This window comes from Saccopteryx leptura, chromosome 1 (assembly GCF_036850995.1).
Source record: "Saccopteryx leptura isolate mSacLep1 chromosome 1, mSacLep1_pri_phased_curated, whole genome shotgun sequence".
Taxonomy (NCBI): Eukaryota; Metazoa; Chordata; class Mammalia; order Chiroptera; family Emballonuridae; genus Saccopteryx; species Saccopteryx leptura.
Genome location: NC_089503.1, coordinates 50,681,717 through 50,700,242, shown reverse-complemented (window position 1 = coordinate 50,700,242; position 18,526 = coordinate 50,681,717). Strand labels below are relative to the sequence as shown.

The following is an 18,526-nucleotide window of genomic DNA, read 5'->3' as shown; positions in this document are numbered from 1 at the left end:
ATCTAGTTTTCTCTGTGCCCCTCCCCCTCCCCCTTTCCCTCTCTTTTTCCCCCCTCCCCCCGTAACCACCACACTCTTATCAATGTCTCTTAGTTTCACTTTTATGTCCCACCTACGTATGGAATAATGCAGTTCCTGTTTTTTTCTGATTTACTTATTTCACTTCATATAATGTTATCAAGATCCCACCATTTTGCTGTAAATGATCCGATGTCATTATTTCTTATGGCTGAGTAGTATTCCATAGTGTATATGTGCCACATCTTCTTTATCCAGTCATCTATTGACGGGCTTTTTGGTTGTTTCCATGTCCTGCCCACTGTGAACAATGCTGCAATGAACATGGGGCTGCATGTGTCTTTACGTATCAATGTTTCTGAGTTTTTGGGGTATATACCCAGTAGAGGGATTGCTGGGTCATAAGGTAGTTCTATTTTCAGTTTTTTGAGGAACCACCATACTTTCTTCCATAATGGTTGTACAACTTTACATTCCCACCAACAGTGTATGAGGGTTCCTTTTTCTCCACAGCCTCTCCAACATTTGCTATTACCTGTCTTGTTAATAATAGCTAATCTAACAGGGGTGAGGTGGTATCTCATTGCAGTTTTGATTTGCATTTCTCTAATAACTAAAGAAGATGAGCATCTTTTCATATATCTGTTGGCCATTTGTACTTCCTCCTGGGAGAAGTGTCTGTTCATGTCCTCTTCCCATTTTTTTATTGGATTGTTTGTTTGTTTGTTGTTGAGTTTTATGAGTTCTTTGTATATTTTGGATATTAGGCCCTTATCTGAGCTGTTGTTTGAAAATATCATTTCCCATTTAGTTGGCTTTCTGTTTATTTTGTTATCAGTTTCTCTTGCTGAGCAAAAACTTCTTAGTCTGATGTAGTCCCATTCATTAATTTTTGCCTTCACTTCTCTTGCCATTGGAGTCAAATTCATAAAATGCTCTTTAAAACCCAGGTCCATGAGTTTAGTACCTATGTCTTCTTCTATGTACTTAATTGTTTCAGGTCTTATGTTTAGATCTTTGATCCATTTTGAGTTAATTTTTGTACAGGGGGAGAGACTGTAGTCCAGTTTCATTCTTTTGCATGTGGCTTTCCAGTTTTCCCAGCACCATTTATTGAAGAGGCTTTCTTTTCTCCATTGTGTGTTCTTGGCCCCTTTATCAAAAATTATTTGACTATATATATGTGGTTTTATTTCTGGACTTTCTATTCTGTTCCATTGGTCTGATTGTCTATTTTTCTGCCAATACCATGCTGTTTTGATTGTCGTGGCCCTATAATATAGTTTGAAGTCAGGTATTGTAATGCCTCCAGCTTCATTCTTTTTCTTTAGGATTGCTTTGGCTATTCGGGGTTTTTTATAGTTCCATATAAATCTAACGATTTTTTGCTCTATTTCTTTAAAAAATGTCATTGGAAGTTTGATGGGAATTGCATTAAATTTGTATATTGCTTTGGGTAATATAGCCATCTTGATTGTATTTATTCTTCCTAGCCAAGAACAAGGTATATTCTTCCATCTCATTATATCTTTTTCAATTTCCCTTAACAATGGTTTATAGTTTTCATTATATAAGTCCTTTACATTCTTTGTTATGTTTATTCCTAAGTATTTTATTTTTTTTGTTGCAATTGTGAAGGGGATTATTCTTTTGAGTTCCTTCTCAGTTGTTTCATTGTTGGCATATAGAAAGGCTATTGACTTCTGTATGTTAATTTTGTATCCTGCGACCTTACTGTATTGGCTTATTGTTTCTAGTAGTCTTTTTGTGGATTCTTTGGGGTGTTCGATGTATAGGATCATATCATCTGCAAAAAGTGATACTTTTACTTCTTCTTTTTCGATATGGATGCCTTTTATTTCTTTGTCTTGTCTGATTGCTCTGGCTAGAACCTCTAGTACCACATTAAGTAAGAGTGGAGAGAGTGGACAACCCTGTCTTGTTCCTGATTTAAGGGGGAAAGCCTTCAGTTTAGTGCCATTTAATATGATGTTAGCTGATGGTTTATCATATATGGCCTTTATCATGTTGAGATATTTTCCTTCTATACCCATTTTGTTGAGAGTCTTAAACATAAAATTGTGTTGTATTTTATCGAAAGCCTTTTCTGCGTCTATTGATAAGATCATGTGGTTTTTGTTCTTTGTTTTGTTGATATGGTGTATTACGTTAACCGTTTTACGTATGTTGAACCATCCTTGAGATTCTGGGATGAATCCCACTTGATCTTGATGTATTATTTTTTTAATATGTTGTTGTATTCGATTTGCTAGTATTTTAGCATCTGTATTCATTAGAGATATTGGTCTGTAGTTTTCTTTTTTTGTGCCATCCTTGCCTGGTTTTGGTATGAGGGTTATGTTGGCCTCATAAAATGTGTTTGGAAGTATTGCTTCTTCTTCAATTTTTTGGAAGACTTTGAGTAAAACAGGAACCAAGTCTTCTTTGAATGATAAAATTCGCTGGTCTAGCCGTCAGGGCCTGGACTTTTATTTTTGGAGAGGTTTTTAATGGTTTTTTCTATTTCTTCTCTACTGATAGGTCTGTTTAGGCTTTCTGCTTCTTCTTGACTCAGTCTAGGAAGGTTGTATTGTTCTAGGAATTTATCCATTTCTTCTAGGTTGTTGAATTTAGTGGCATAAAGTTTTTCATAGTATTCTACAATAATTCTTTGTATATCTACGGTGTCCGTGGTGATTTCTCCTCTTTCATTTTGGATTTTGTTTATATGAGTTCTTTCTCTTTTTTCCTTGGTAAGTCTTGCCAAGGGTTTGTCAATTTTGTTGATCTTTTCAAAGAACCAGCTCCTTGTTCTATTAATTTTTTCTATATTTTCTGTTCTCTAATTCATTTATTTCTGCTCTGATTTTTATTATCTCCTTTCTTCGGCTGGTTTTGGGTTGTCTTTGTTCTTCTTTTTCTAGTTCCTTAAGGTGTGAAGTTAAGTGGTTCACTTGGGCTCTCTCTTGTTTGTTCATATATGCCTGAAGTGATATGAACTTCCCTCTTATCACTGCTTTTGCTGCATCCCATAGATTCTGATATGTCGTATTGTCATTTTCATTAGTCTGTATATATCTTTGGATCTCTGCACTTATTTCTTCTTTGACCCATTCATTTTTTAAAAGTATGTTGTTTAGTTTCCACATTTTTGTGGGATTTTTTTCCTCTTTTTTGCAGTTGAATTCTAGTTTCAAGGCTTTATGATCAGAAAATATGCTTGGTACAACTTCAATTTTTCTGAATTTGCTGATGTTGTTTTTGTGGCCCAACATATGGTCAATTCTTGAGAATGATCCATGTACACTGGAGAATAATGTATACTCAGTCACTTTGGGATGAAATGTCCTGTAGATGTCTATCATATCCAGGTGCTCTAGTGTTTTGTTTAAGGCCACTATGTCTTTGTTGATTCTCTGTTTGGATGACCGATCTAGAGCCATCAGCGGTGTATTGAGGTCTCCAGGTATGATTGTATTTTTGTCAGTTTTTGTTTTAAGGTCAATAAGTAGCTGTCTTATATATTTTGGTGCTCCTTGGTTTGGTGCATATATATTAAGAATTGTTATGTATTCTTGATTCAGTGTCCCCTTAGCCATTATGAAATGGCCATTTTTGTCTCTGAGTACTTTTGTTGTCTTGTAGTCAGCATTATCAGATATGAGTATTGCTACGCCTGCTTTTTTTTGGATGTTATTTGCTTGGAGTATTGTTTTCCAGCCTTTCACTTTGAATTTGTTTTTATCCTTGTTACTTAGATGAGTTTCCTGTAGGCAGCATACCGTTGAATTTTCTTTTTTAATCCATTCTGCTACTCTGTCTTTTTATTGGTGAGTTTAATTCGTTTACATTTAGTGTAATTATTGACACTTGTGAGTTCCCTATTGCCATTTTATAGATTGCTTTCTGTTAGTTTTGTGTCTTGTTTGATCCTTCTCTTTCGTTTTTCTATCTTTTGTTTTTATTTTGTTGTATTCCATACATCTTTCCTCTGTTGCTATCTTTTTTATCTCATGTGCTACTGTGGTGGTTTTTTCAATGGTGGTTACCTTTAAGTAATGAAAAGGGTTCCTACCCTGTTCGTTGTAGCGCACTATTTTGTGAGTACTTTTGCACTCCATCGTCCTTTGCTACTGTTAATCTCCATCCTCTCCCCCCTTTCTTTTTGTTGTTGTTACAGTTTAAATTTGGTTTTATTGTGTTCTTCTTGGAGCTTTTACTTGTGGCTTTGTTTTTTTTTTGTTCTTTGTATCTGATTGGAGAACCCCCTTTAGTAATTCCTGGAGTGGGGGTTTTCTGATGATAAATTCCCTCATCTTTTCTGTATCTGTGAATGTTTTTATTTCTCCTTCATATTTGAAGGGTAGCTTTGATGGGTATAGTATTCATGGCTGAAAGTTCCTCTCTTTCAGGACTTTAAATATTGGGGTCCACTCTCTTCTAGCTTGTAGAGTTTCTGCTGAGAAATCTGATGATAATCTAATGGGCCTTCCTTTATATGTTGTATTCTTCTTTTCCCTGGCTGTCTTGAGAATTTTTTCTTTGCCATTGGTTTGTGCCAATTTCATTATGATGTGCCTTGGAGTAGGTTTGTTGGGGTTAAGAAAACTTGGAGTTCTGTTTGCTTCATGAATTTGAGGCTTTAGTTCTTTCCACAGGCTTGGGAAGTTCTCATCTATTATTTGTTTGAGTATGTTCTCCATTCCATTTTCTCTCTCTTCTCCCTCTGATATACCTATTATTCTTATGTTATTCTTTCTGATGGAGTCAGATAATTCTTGTAGGGCTATCTCATTTTTTTTAATTTTTGAGTCTCTTTCTTCTCTCTGTTGTGCCTCAAGTTGCTTGTCTTCTATTTCACTAATCCTCTCTTCTATCTGGCCTGTTCTATTAGCTAAGCTTGTTACCTCGTTTTTCAGCTCGTGAATTGAGTTTTTCATCTCTGTTTGATTTGTTTTTATAGTTTCAATTTCCTTGGACATATATTCTTTATGTTCATTGAGTTGTTTTCTGAGCTCCCTAAATTGCCTTTCTGTGTTTTCTTGTATATCTCTGAGTATTTTTAGGATTTCTATCTTGAATTCTCTGTCATTTAGCTCCAAGGTTTCCAATATATTAAATTTTTTCTCCATAGATTTTTCCTCATCTATCTGTGTTACCTCTCTTTCTTTTGTATCCATGATATTCGATTTTCTCTTCCTTAATGGCATCTGAGGGTGGTTTTGTTGATAGTATTAATGAGATTTAATAAAGAATAAAAAGTTAAATCAAAAATTGAAAAAAATTTTTTAATTAATAATGAATTAAAGAAAAATAAAATAATTAAAAAATTGAAAAAAAATTTTAAAAAAAGGAAATTATTCCCCCCTCCTTTTTTCCTCTCCTTTTCTCTCCCCTCTTTCTTGAGAAAATTTTGTGGTGAACTGTGAATTATATTGTATTTAATAGAACAAACAATGCCTGTAATGGAGGGCCTGAATTGGGGGAAAGTAATAAAGGGCAAAAAAATAAAAATTAAATTAAATTAAAATTAAAAAAAGGGGGGGTATGGACCCACAAAAAGCAAATAATGAAAAAATTTGGATCAAGAATAAAATGATTTGCATTTAGGTGTTGGTTGACTAAGAGTTATGATGCGAGGAATAAGAGGGAAACAGGAAAATGGGGGGACAAATTAAAAAATTACTATTGTATTTAGTGGAACAAGAGCTTGATAAAATGGAGAACCAGGGATGGGAGCAGTGCTAGTGAGTTAAAAAGGTGAAGTAAAAACCCCCCAAAATGCCACAAACATAAGTTTGAGTCCCAGATAAGATAATTTGTTTGTTATTGAGGTTTGAATGAGAGGAGACGTAAAGGAGAAAGGAAGAAACTAATATAGAGGGAGAAAAGAAAGAGAGAGAGAGAGAAAAAAAGAGGGAACTACTAAAAGAAGAAGAAAGCGGAGAGAGAGAGAGTTAAGGGTTTTGGAGTGCAACCCTCAAAGAGAGAAAGGAAGAGGAAAGAAAAGATAATGGGAGATGTAACACTTGTGGGTAGTGTAGTTTAAGGAGAGGAGAGAGTAAGACCGGTAGAGAGTTAAACGACCAAATTGGAGGAGGAAAAAAGAAAAAGAAATCAAGGATGAAGATAAGAGAAACAAACAAACAAATATAATAAAATGGGATAGGTTATAAAGTCTACGGATTATTCTTGATTTTGAGAGGTTATCTTCTTGCTTTTTCTTTTCTCTCCCTCTTCCTGGTCGGTGACTCTGTACCCCGGGTTCTGCCCCTTTGGCACGCTCAGGTAGAGGTTTGCAATTGATAAGTCTCTATGGCGATGTCATGTATTATGCTTTAATCACATTGGCAGTTGAGGCTCATTAGCATTTATAGGCTCCGACAGTGAGAGAGTCCGTGTTCCTGGAGCCTCCTAGTCTTTCCTTCCTCAATTAGTAGCCTGGTAATCCAGCTATGGGGTTGCTGCTGCCTCTGCCTGGATAGTAAGAGGCTCAAAGAGCTGGCCACTCCCCACTCTATTCCCACTCAGCACAGGGCTCTGGGTAAGGCTCAGTCAATCAGAGCTGCTAGCATAATCAGCCGGGGCTTCCGCCCACTCAAAGACCTCTGGCTCTGCCACTCTGTCCGGTAACACGGGCGGGCACCCACTCCCGAGGCGCTTGGAGGAAACTCTCGTTCACTATCTGCGCTTGCAGACCAGGATGTCAGACCGGAAGTCTCGCCCTCTGAGTGAACCCACCCCCCCCCCCCCCCCCCCCCCCCCCCCCCCCCCGCTGCACTGAAAAGTTCCAGCGTTGGAATTGGCTCTCGCTCCGTCCCCGTGTGCGGCTTTTTCAAGGCGCTGGGGTAGCCTGAGATTCCGCTTTAGGCCCACACAAAGGCTCCTGACTCTGCCCCTCTGTGGGATAACACGGGCAGGCACTGCTGAGGCACTCGGAGAAATCTCTCCTCACTATCTGCGCGCGCAGACCAGGATGTCAGACTGGAAGTCTCGCCCTCTGAGTGAAACCCCCCTCCCGCATGGAAAAGTTCCAGCGTTGGAATTGACTCTCGCTCCGTCCCCGTGTGCAGCTTTTTCAAGGCGCTGGGGCGGCCTGAGATTCCGCTTTAGGCCCACACAAAGGCCCCTGACTCTGCCCCTCTGTGGTACAACACGGGTGCACACTCCCGGGGCTTTGGAAGGAATCTCTCTCCCACTATCTGCGCGCGCCAACCAGGAGATCGGGTAAAATGGCTGCCCCGCTTGTCTTTCTTTGTGTGGGTTTGGCGCGAGTGTTAGCTGTATTGCCCGGGTTGTCACAGGAACAGTTTTTCCTCGGCTTGGATCTCCGTGCCACAGCCTGGTTCGGCCGTTTGTGCCGTGGCTTGGATCTATTCACCCCCTTTGCCCACCTTAGTTTCTATATTCTCAGTTTCCAGTGAAAGCCGCCCTGTTTAGGTTAGTGAGGAAGGCGGAGCATTTCTTACTCCCTATTTCCTTCGGGGTTTGGTTATATATTTAGCCAATTTTTCGCTTGATCATACCTTTGGGTGTATTGCGAAACATCTGAAGGCTCCAAGGATAGGTTTTTCTGTTTCTGGTTGAAGATCTTGTTGAGTTTTGGGGGAGATTTATCGGTATCACTTTCTACCCCGCCATTACTCTGACCTTATCTGAACTTTTAAATGGAAACTTTAATGTTTACTTTAAAAGCCATATTTCTGGTAGAGTGTTGACCCAGCATGTGGATGTCCCGGGTTTGATTCCAGGTTAAGGCACACAGGAGAAGCGACCATCTGCTTCTCTACCCCTCCATCCCCTCCTCTTCCTCCTCCTCCTCCTCCTCTTCCTCTTCTTCTTCCTTTTCTCTCTCTCTTTCTCCCCCCCTCCACAGCCATGGCTCAATTGGTTTAAGCAGATTGGCCCCAATTGCTGTAGATGGCTCCATAGAGCCTCCACCTCAGGTGCTAAAAATAGCTCAATTGTAAGCATGGCCTCAGATGGGCAGAGCATCAGCCCGAGACAGGGGTTCCCAGGTGGATACTAGTTGGGGTTCATGGGTTCATACAGAGTCTGTCTGTCTCCCCTATTTGCACTTAAGAAACAAACAAAAATAAACCCACATTTTCATTTTAGCCCTGGCCAGATAGCTCAGTTGGTTAGAGCATCATCCTAGAGCACAGAGGTTGCCAGTTCAATGCCTGGTCAGGACATATACAGTAACAGATCAATCTTCCTGTTTCTCTCTTTCTCAAATCAATAAATAAAAAAAATAAAAGCCATATTTTATTTTAGACTTCTATTTTATTTTAAATGGCTAATGTAATGTGTGCACGGTTTTCATCTGTGTCTGATAACAGTATCTGTCTGTGTTTTGCATTCAGATCTTGCTATCCACACAAACATCATGCAGCCAAAGAGTAACTTGGGATCATAGTACTGGTCTAGTGTTGTCTCATGGACATAATTTTTCACTGGCCAGCCTCCAGATTTCCACACAGAACCTTGGCAATGATAATACTGTATAGCGTGGGGGAATTTAATATAATGTATCTATAATAACTTACTGCATTTTTTTTGAAAGGCTTGCTGGGTCCTTCACTATTTTTGTGAAGTGAAGTTCAAAAGTGACCAGAACCTGCAAACAGCCTTAGAGCTGACACGAAGATGTCTGATTGATGATAGGGAAATGCCTGTGAAAGTGGAAGCTGCTATTGCACTTCAAGTGTTGATCAGCAATCAAGAAAAAGGTAAAGGGTTTATATCTCAAAAATAGTGTGATGTGTTTTCACATAATTGTACAAGGTATAATCTGGATACTTGCCAAATAATTTTCTATTTTATATGAAAGTATCTCTTTTTTACTCTTTGATTATGTTGTTATCAGGTTTTAAGGAGTTTAAGCTAACTAGATCAAAATTTTTTTCTCTTTTCCTCTTACAGCTAAAGAATACATAACACCATTTATCAGACCTGTAATGCAAGCTCTTCTTCATATTATAAGAGAAACAGAAAATGATGATCTTACCAATGTAATTCAGAAAATGATCTGCGAGTATAGTGAAGAAGTTACTCCTATTGCAGTAGAAATGACACAACATTTGGTATGTTATTTGAACCAATCATTATGCATTATTTACCTTATAAAAAGTATGTTCACAGAGCTTACTGTATGTCAGATAATGTTATAAGCCCTTGATATATAATTAGCCTGTTTAATTTTCCTATTACCCTGTGTGAGAAATATTTCAATACTGAAAGAAAATATGAGGCGTTAAAAGGTTAAAGTAGCCTGACCAGGCGGTGGCGCAGTGGATAGAGCATTGGACTGGGATGCAGAGGACCCAGGTTTGAGACCCCGAGGTCACCAACTTGAGCGTGGGCTCATCTGGTTTGAGCAAAAGCCCACCAGCTTGAGTCCAAGGTCGCTGGCTCCAGCAAGGGGTTACTCAGTCTGCTGAAGGCCCGTGGTCAAGGCACATATGAGAAAGCAATCAATGAACAACTAAGGTGTTGCAATGCGCAGTGAAAAACTAATGATTGATGCTTCTCATCTCTCTCCGTTCCTGTCTGTCTGTCCCTGTCTATCCCTCTCTCTCTCTGACTCACTCTCTGTCTCTGTTAAAAAAAATAAAAAAAGGTTAAAGTAGCTTGCCCACAGCTGGAATGGGTGGGACCTGGATTCACATCTCAGATATATGCCTTTATGATGCATGTTCTTAACTGCTACTTCATGTTGCATTATGATTGCCTTGTTTATGTGGTTTCCTGGAATAGTACAGACCAACTTAAAGATAAAGTAAACATGCTGGTTTTATTTATTTATTTATTTATTTTAAATTTATTTATTTTAACTGAGAGAAGGAGAGAGACTCCCGCTTGCGCCCCTACCAGGATCCACCCAGCAATCCCTATCTGGGGCTGATGCTCAAATCAACCGAGCTATCCTCAGCACTCAAGAGACTAGCACTTGAACCAATCAAGTCATTGGCAGTGAGAGGGGAAGAGAAAAAGAAGAGAAAAGAGAAGCAGATGGTCAGTTCTCATGTATGCCCTGACCAGGGACCAAACCCAGGACAGCTGCATGCCACTTTATCCATTGAGCCAACCGGCCAGGGCACAGAAATTTATTTTTTTTTTCAGAAATATTTTTAAGATGAAATTTGTGTAAAAATAATTTTATACATGGTCATTGTTTAATATACATAGCCCCAATCATCTGAGAATTAAGTAAATTACTTAAGGGTAATAGAAAGTATGAACATGTGCCCAATAGTTACCCATATTTCTTTCCCCTATACAATGATTTATTTAATGCATTTTATATTTCTGCTAAGTATTGGGATTTCAGGAATCTAACTCTTGATATTTGCTGTGGATCCAGCACACATTTACAATTTTTTTAAAAAAGACTCTCAGAAACGTTGGTATAGAGAGAACATACAGCAACATAATAAAAGCCATTTAATGACAAGCCAACATCATACTCAAAAGGCAAAAACTAAAAACGTTTTCCTTAAGGGCAGAACAAGACAGGGGTGTCTGCTTTTACTGCTCTTATTCAACATAGTACTAGAAGTTCTAGCCACAGCAGTCAGACAAGAAGAAGAAATTAAAGGCATCTAAATCGGAAAGGAAGAAGTAAAATTGTCGTTATATGCAGGTGACATGATACTATATAGACAGAGCCATATGAGTCCACCAGAAAACTACTAGAATTGATAAATGAATTTAGTAAAGTAGCAGGATATAAAATTAATATCCAGAAATTGGCCTGACCTGTGGTGGCGCAGTGGATAAAGCGTCATCCTGGAAATGCTGAGGTCGCCGGTTCGAAACCCTGGGCTTGCCTGGTCAAGGCACATATGGGAGTTGATGCTTCCAGCTCCTCCCCCCTTCTCTCTCTCTGTCTCTCTTCTCTCTCCCTCTCTGTCACACTCTCTCCCTCTCTCTGTCCTCTCTAAAAAAATGAATAAAAAAAAAATCCAGAAATTGGTTTTATTTTTATACACCAATAATGAACTATCAGAAAGGGGAACTGAGAGCCTGACCAGGCGGTGGCACAGTGGATAGAGCATTGGACTGGGATGGGGAGGACCCAGGTTCGGGACCCTGAGGTCACCAGCTTGAGCGCAGGCTCATCTGGTTTGAGCAAAGCTCACTAGCTTGAACCCAAGGTTGCTGGCTCCAGCAAGGGGTTACTCAGTCTGCTGAAGGCCCGCGGTCAAGGCACATATGAGAAAGCAATCAATGAACAACTAAGGTGTCACAATGAAAAACTAATGATTGATGCTTCTCATCTCTCTCTGTCCCTGTCTGTCTGTCTGTCCCTGTCTATCCCTCTCTCTGACTCACTCTCTTGTCTCTGTAAAAAAATATGGGGGAGGGGGGCTGAAAAACAATCCTACTTTACAATTGCTTCCCAAAAATATACCTAAGAATTAATTAAACCAAGGATTTAAAAGGCCTATACTTTGAATTATAAGACACTGAAAAAAGAAATTGAAGAAGATAAAAATAAGTAGAAGTATATACAGTATTCATGGATAGGAAGAATTAACATTAAAATGCCCAGACTACCCAAAGCAATCTGTAGATTCAATGTCCTTTCTATCAAAATACCAATAGCATATTTCACAGACCTAGAATAAAATTTAGAAAATTTATGTTTTGGGTTTTTTTTAGATTTTATTTATTCGTTATAGAGAGGGAGAGAGAGAGAAGGGAGGAGGAGCAGGAAGCATCAACTCCCATATGTGCCTTAACCAGGCAAGTCCAGGGTTTTGAACCGGCAACCTCAGCGTTTCCAGGTTGACACTTTATCCACTGTGCCACCACAGGTCAGACAGAAACTTATGTAGAACTACAAAAGACCTCGAATAGCAAAACATCAATCTTAAGAAAGAACAACAAGTTTGGAAGAATCACACTACGTGACATCAAACTATATTACAAGGCCATATTAATCAAAACAGCATGGTACTAGCATAGATATATAGATCAGTGGGACAGAATAGAGAGCCCAGAAATTAACACACAGTTATGGTCAGTTACTATTTGACAAAGGAGATAAAAACATACAGGAGTAAAGATAGCCTATTCAGTAAATGATGTTGGGAAAATTGGACAGATACCTGTAAAAATTAAACAAGACCATCTTTTTTTACAACATACACAGGAATGAACTCAAAATGAATTAAAGACTTAAATGTAAGATTTGAAACTAAAGCTCCTAGAAGAAAACAGGTGGTGGCCTGGCTGGTTGGCTCAGTGGTAGAGCGTGGGCCTGGCGTGTAGAAGTCCTGGGTTCAATTCCCGGCCAGGGCACACAGGAGAAGTGCCCATCTACTTCTCCACCCTTCCCTGTCTCCTTTCTCTCTATTTCTCTTTTCCCCTCCTGCAGCCAAGGCTCCTTTGGAGCAAAGTTGGCCCGGGCGCTGAGGATGGCTCCATGGCCTCCGTCTCAGATGCAAGAATGGCTCCAATTGCAGCGGAGCAACTCCCCAGAGGGGCTGAGCATCACCCCCTGGTGGGCATGCCGGGTGGATCCCGGTTGGGTGCATGTGGGAGTCTGTGTGACTGCCTTCCCCCCCCTTAGGAAAAAAAGAAAACGTGGTAAAATCTTGGATATTTTTCTTAGCAATATTATTTCTGATACATCTCTTCAGATAAGGGAAACAAAAGAAAATATAAACAAATAGGACTAGAAGCTAAAGAGATTTTATTTTTTTATTTATTGGTTTTTGTGAAAGAGGAAAGGAAGTAAAAGACAAGAACATCCATCTGTTCCTGTATGGATGTTGAACTGGCAAGCTCTGAGCTTTGGGAAGATGCTCTGGCCAATCCAGCTATTTGGCCAGGGCAAAACTTAAAAAGTTTTTGCACAGCAAAGGAAACCATCAATAAAATGAAAAGACAGCCCAGGCCCTGGCTGGTTGGCTCAGCAGTAGAGTGTCGCCCAGCATGTGGAAGTTCCGTATTTGATTCCCGGTCAGGGCACACAGGAGAAGTGCCAATCTGCTTCTCCACCCTTCCCCCTCTCCTTCCTTTCTATCTCTCTCTTCCCCTCCTGCAGCCAAGGCTCCATTGGAGCAAAAAGTTGGCCCAGGCACTGAGGATGGCTCCATGGCCTCCCCTCAGGCATAGAATGGCTCCAGCCTCAACAGAGCAACGCCCCGATGGGCAGAGCATCGCCCCCTGGTGGGCATGCCCGTTGGATCCCAGTCAGATGCATGTGGTAGTCTGACTGCCTCCCTGCTTCTAACTTCAGAAAAATACAAATAGAAAAGACCAGTGAATGGGAGAACATATTTGCTAACGATATATCTGATAAGGGGTTAATTTTCAAAATATTTTTAAAAAAACATAAAATTCAACACCAGAAAATCCCAAACAATCCAATTTTAAAATGGGCAAAGGAACTGAACAAACACTAATCCAACAAAGACATACAAATGACCAATAGTCATATGAAAAGATGCTCAATGACACTAATCACCAGAGAAGTGCAAATTAAAACCACAATGAAATATCACCTCACACCTGCCAGAATAGCTCTCAGTAAATCAACAATTGGTGAGAATGTAAAGAAAAGAACCTTTGTGTACTTTTAGTGGAAATGCAGATTGGTGCAGCCACTGTGGAAGACAGCATGGACTTACCTCAAAAAATTGAAAATGTAATTGTCTTATGACCCAGCAATTCCACTCCTGGGAATATCTCCAATAAAACCTCGAAACAATAATTGGAAAGAATATATGCACCCCTTTATTTATTGCAGCATTATTTATAATAGCCAAAAGTTGAAAGCACCCATGTGCCCATCAGTAGATGAATGGATAAAAAAAAAAAGCTGTGGGCCTCACCAGAGGTTGCACAGTGTTTAGAGCATCTACCTGGGACGCTGAGGTCCCGGGTTCAAAACCGTAAGGTCGCCAGCTTGAACATGGGATCATCAATATGATTCCATGGTCATTGGCTTAAGCAAGGAGTCACTGGCTCTACATGACCTCCCAGGTCAAGGCACATATGAGAAGCAACCAATGAACAACTAAAGTGACACAACTACGAGCTGGTACTTCTCTCTCTTCCTCTCCCACTGTCTGTCTCTCTCTCAAAAAAAAAAGTTGTACATTTATACAATGAAATACTATTGTACTTGGCATTGATGGACCTAGATTGTATTTTGCTAAATGAAATAAGCTAATCAAAGAAAGACAAATACCATAAGATTTTACTTTGGAATCTAATGAACAAAATAAAAGAGAAACAGATTCATAGATATAGAAAACAGACTGATGGCTATCAAAGGGGAGAATTTGGGGGTCTGGGTGAAAACGATGAAGGTATTGAGCAAAAAAAATTTATAGATACAACAGTGTGGTGATTACAAAGAAGGAAATGGAGTGGGAAGAGGTAGAAGAGGATAAAAGGGGATTAAATGGTGATGGAAAGAGACTTAACATTGGATGGTGAACACACAATATACAGATGATGTATTATAGAACTACACCGGAAACCTATTTACTTTTATTAACCAGTCACCACGATAAATTTATTAAGAGGTGGTTTGGGGGGGGTTGTTTTTTTTTTTAAGTTTTGTGGAGCCTGACGGGGCGGTGGCGCAGTGGATAGAGCGTCGGACTGGGATGCGGAGGACCCAGGTTCAAGACCCCGAGGTCGCCAGCTTGAACGCGGGCTCATATAGCTTGAGCAAAAAGCTCACCAGCTTGGACCCAAGGTCACTGGCTCGAGCAAAGGGTTACTCGGTCTGCTGCAGCCCCACGGTCAAGGCACATATGAGAAAGCAATCAATGAACAGCTAAGGTGTCGCAACGAAAAACTGATGATTGATACTTCTCATCTCTCTCTGTTCCTATCTGTCTGTCCCTATCTATCCCTCTCTCTGATTCGCTCTCTGTCACTATAAAAAAAGAAAAGAAAAAAAAAAAAGAGTACTAGTTTTGTGGAGCCCTGGCCGGATAGCTCCATTAGTTAGAGCATCAGTCCAAAGTGCAGAGGTTGTTGATTCAGTCCCCGGTTAGGGCACATACAGGAATGGATTCATGTTTCTCTCTCTTTCTCTTTCTCTCTCTCTCTTTCTCTCTCCCTCCCTCCCCCCCACTTCCTTTCTGGCTAAAATCAATAAGTAAAAAATTTTTTTAAAGTATTGTGGAAATGTATATTGTTGACAGCTAATTTTGCAAATGATGAAGACATGAATATATGGTATAATTCATTATGTATATATTTCATTTACAATATGTTAGTCTGATCATTAGTTATAATTATTCAGAAGTTTGTTTCAAAACAATTGAATATTATAAGAAAACCTTGTTTATTGGTATACCTGTATTTGGACATTGTCAGATATTAGCCAGTAATATTAATAAGCATATTCATAATATTCAACAGTTTCTATGCCTTGCCTTCTTTCACAGTTGCTCTATGACATTCTCAAATGAGATGTCAGAAAATAGGGCAAATAACTTGTTTACGGTCCCCTAGTGTTTCATAGGCAGCACCATTTGATTATTGTGTCCAAGCTCTTAATTATAGTATTATTAATCAGTTTAGAGACATTGATTGGTTGTGCTGTCCCAGTGAGAACATTTTACAAATTAAGAGTTTTAAACCAATGAGTTTATACTGATTTATTGGCAAACCTAAATTATATTCTCTTGAATCTAGGCAATGACATTTTTTTTTACTTTAAACCAATTTTTATTTTGTATCTTCTTAACCAGACAAATACTGCAAATTTAATTTCCATACCTAGCCTGTTGCCATAAAATCGCATGAGAAGTAATTTCTATTTTACTTCTACCAAGAGCCTAGAACATAAAAATAAATTTTCCTTACCTTCTAGGCAATGACATTTAATCAAGTAATCCAGACTGGGCCAGATGAAGAAGGAAGTGATGACAAAGCAGTTACTGCTATGGGAATCCTGAATACCATTGACACGCTTCTTAGTGTAGTTGAAGATCATAAAGAGGTATGAAAATGTTCTCGTGTTGTAAAGCTTCTAGGTTATTTCAAGATATTCTTCATCAATTCTATGCTTTTTGGAGAATTCTGACATCATTTTCAGTCATCTTCTCGTGTACCTTGATTCTGCCATCTTTTTTTTAAGTAAGAGTAGGGAAGATACAGAAACAGACTTCTGCATGCACCCCCACCAGGATCCACCCAGCACCCCCATCTGGGGCCGATGCTCACAATCACAACCAAGCTTTTTCTAGTTCCTGAATGGAGGCTCCACAGAGCCATCCCCAGCGCCCAGGGCTGACGTGCTCAAATTAATTGAGACTTGGCAGCGGGAGGGGAAGAGAGAAAAAGAAGGGGGAGGGGTGGGGTGTAGAAGCAGGTTGCCTCTCCTGTGTGCCCTGACTAGTAATTGAGCCTGGGACTTCCACATGCCAGGTCGACACTCTGCCCCTGAGCCAACTGGCCAGAGCTTGTTCCTTTTTAATTAAAAAAATGTTAATCTACTGTAGAATATACATGACATAAAATTACCATCTTAACTATTTTTAAGCATACAGTCCAGTGGTGTTAAGTATGTTCACATTGTGCAAACATCAGCCATCATCTTTCTAGTTTTCTTTTGTATCTTTTAGAAAGGTGTAAATTGTAAATGAACTTCTGAAATATATACAAAAAAGAGAAATACACAGCCTGACCAGGTGGTGGCGCAGTGGATAGTGTCGGACTGGGTTGCAGAGGACCCAGGTTCAAGACCCCGAGGTCGCCAGCTTGAGCGCGGGCTCATCTGGTTTGAGCAAAGCTCACCAGCTTGCACCCAAGGTCACTGGCTCGAGCAAGGGGTTACTCCATCTGCTGTAGTCCCACGGTCAAGGCACATATGAGAAAGCAATCAGTGAACAACTAAGGTGTCACAATGAAAAACTAATGATTGATGCTTCTCATCTCTCTCCATTCCTGTCTGTCTGTCCCTATCTATCACTCTCTCTGACTCTCTCTCTGTCTCTGTAAGAAAAAAAGAAAGAAACAGAGAAAAACTATAACCATTACCCTTTAACCACCACCTAAATTTATTACCTTTTTAAGATTTTATAGTATATCCTTTACACTTTGTTTCCAGTAAGAAAAACAATTTCAGATAGATGTAATTGAAGTTATTGGGCTACCACTTCCTAATCTCATTTCCTGCTTTTTTCCCTTCAAAGTAATCACTTTGCTGAATTTGCTGTTTATACCTTCAATGCAGATATTTATATCCAGAAACCATGTTGTCAGATTATCTATAACTTGAGATCTTAGTAAACTTATTTTTTTATTCTTTTTTTTTTTTTTCTTTCTGAAGCTGGAAATGGGGAGAGACAGTCAGACAGACTCCCACATGCACCCGACCGGGATCCACCTGGCACGCCCGCCTGGGGCAGAGGCCAAGGAGCCATCCCCAGCGCCCGGGCCATCTTTGCTCCAATGGAGCCTTGGCTGCGGGAGGGGAAGAGAGAGACAGAGAGGAAGGAGGGGGGGTGGAGAAGCAAATGGGCGCTTCTCCTATGTGCCCTGGCCGGGAATCAAACCCTGGTCCCCCGCATGCCAGGCCGACGCTCTACCGCTGAGCCAACCGGCCAGGGCCAATTTTTTTTTTTATTATTCTTGATAATTGGAGATAGGCAGAAGCCATAAGGAACCTTATAGTTAAGCTACCTTATGGCTAACAAATCAATTGTTTACTATATTTGAAGAAAATGTATTAATTATAATAATGTATTTGGGATGGATTTTTTTTATATCTGATTAGTAAATTGTATCTTATTTTTTCTAACCACTTTATAAACATCTGATGGATTTCAGGTATTTGGGATCCAATTGAGGACCATACTAACAATGAAGATCTTTTATCTTGTATTTTCTGCCCGTCTTGTATGACTTGGGCCTGGTTCTCTGTATCTAATATAATTGTATAAATGGGGATGGCTGCTTTATTGGCAAACTTAAATTATAAGAATAATTTAGGATTATAAAAATTACTGGGAATGGTTAGAATAATGTTTTCTTTCAAATAATTGTTCTGTAAGCCACCGACAATGACTTTTCAATTATATCTGGGCTGAATTAATCTATATTTACACACAAAAAGATTTAAAGTCTCTCTTTAAAACAGATGTGGCTCCTTTATTTTAATAATTATTTGTATTTTTCCAGGGTGTTATTTTTTTTTTCTTTACTTTTTAGGTAAACTATGCATGATTTTCCTTGTGTTGTCTCATGTAATAATATTTCATTAAGTTTGTATTATAGGTTTTTTCACAACCTCATAAGAGTGAGTCGTTTCAAAGAAAAGACTTAAAATTATTTCATAACAACACTGACTATATTTTAAAGCAATAAATTATACACTGGTTAGTAATTCATTCAGTGTGCTGTTATTCCTCCATATGATTTTTTTTTTCTTCTCTTAGATAACCCAGCAGCTTGAAGGAATCTGCTTACAGGTCATTGGAACTGTTTTACAACAGCATGTCTTAGGTATATACCCCTGATTGTGGTA

The 18,526-nt window shown here is 39.3% G+C and overlaps 1 protein-coding gene and 1 non-coding gene across 2 annotated transcripts in view; both read left to right on the top strand.

Moving 5' to 3' along the window:
• Positions 1–18,526, top strand: part of IPO7 (importin 7) — a 78,615-nt gene that overhangs the window by 47,328 nt on the left and 12,761 nt on the right. The window contains exons 14-17 of the mRNA XM_066366042.1: positions 8,585–8,750; positions 8,944–9,104; positions 15,869–15,997; positions 18,438–18,504. Of these exons, the coding sequence (XP_066222139.1) occupies positions 8,585–8,750; positions 8,944–9,104; positions 15,869–15,997; positions 18,438–18,504 (523 nt within the window). The remainder of the gene's footprint in view (positions 1–8,584; positions 8,751–8,943; positions 9,105–15,868; positions 15,998–18,437; positions 18,505–18,526) is intronic.
• LOC136389801 (small nucleolar RNA SNORA23) lies at positions 8,320–8,503 on the top strand. The gene has a single exon (XR_010748373.1). It is a non-coding gene; the product is annotated as a small nucleolar RNA SNORA23 (small nucleolar RNA).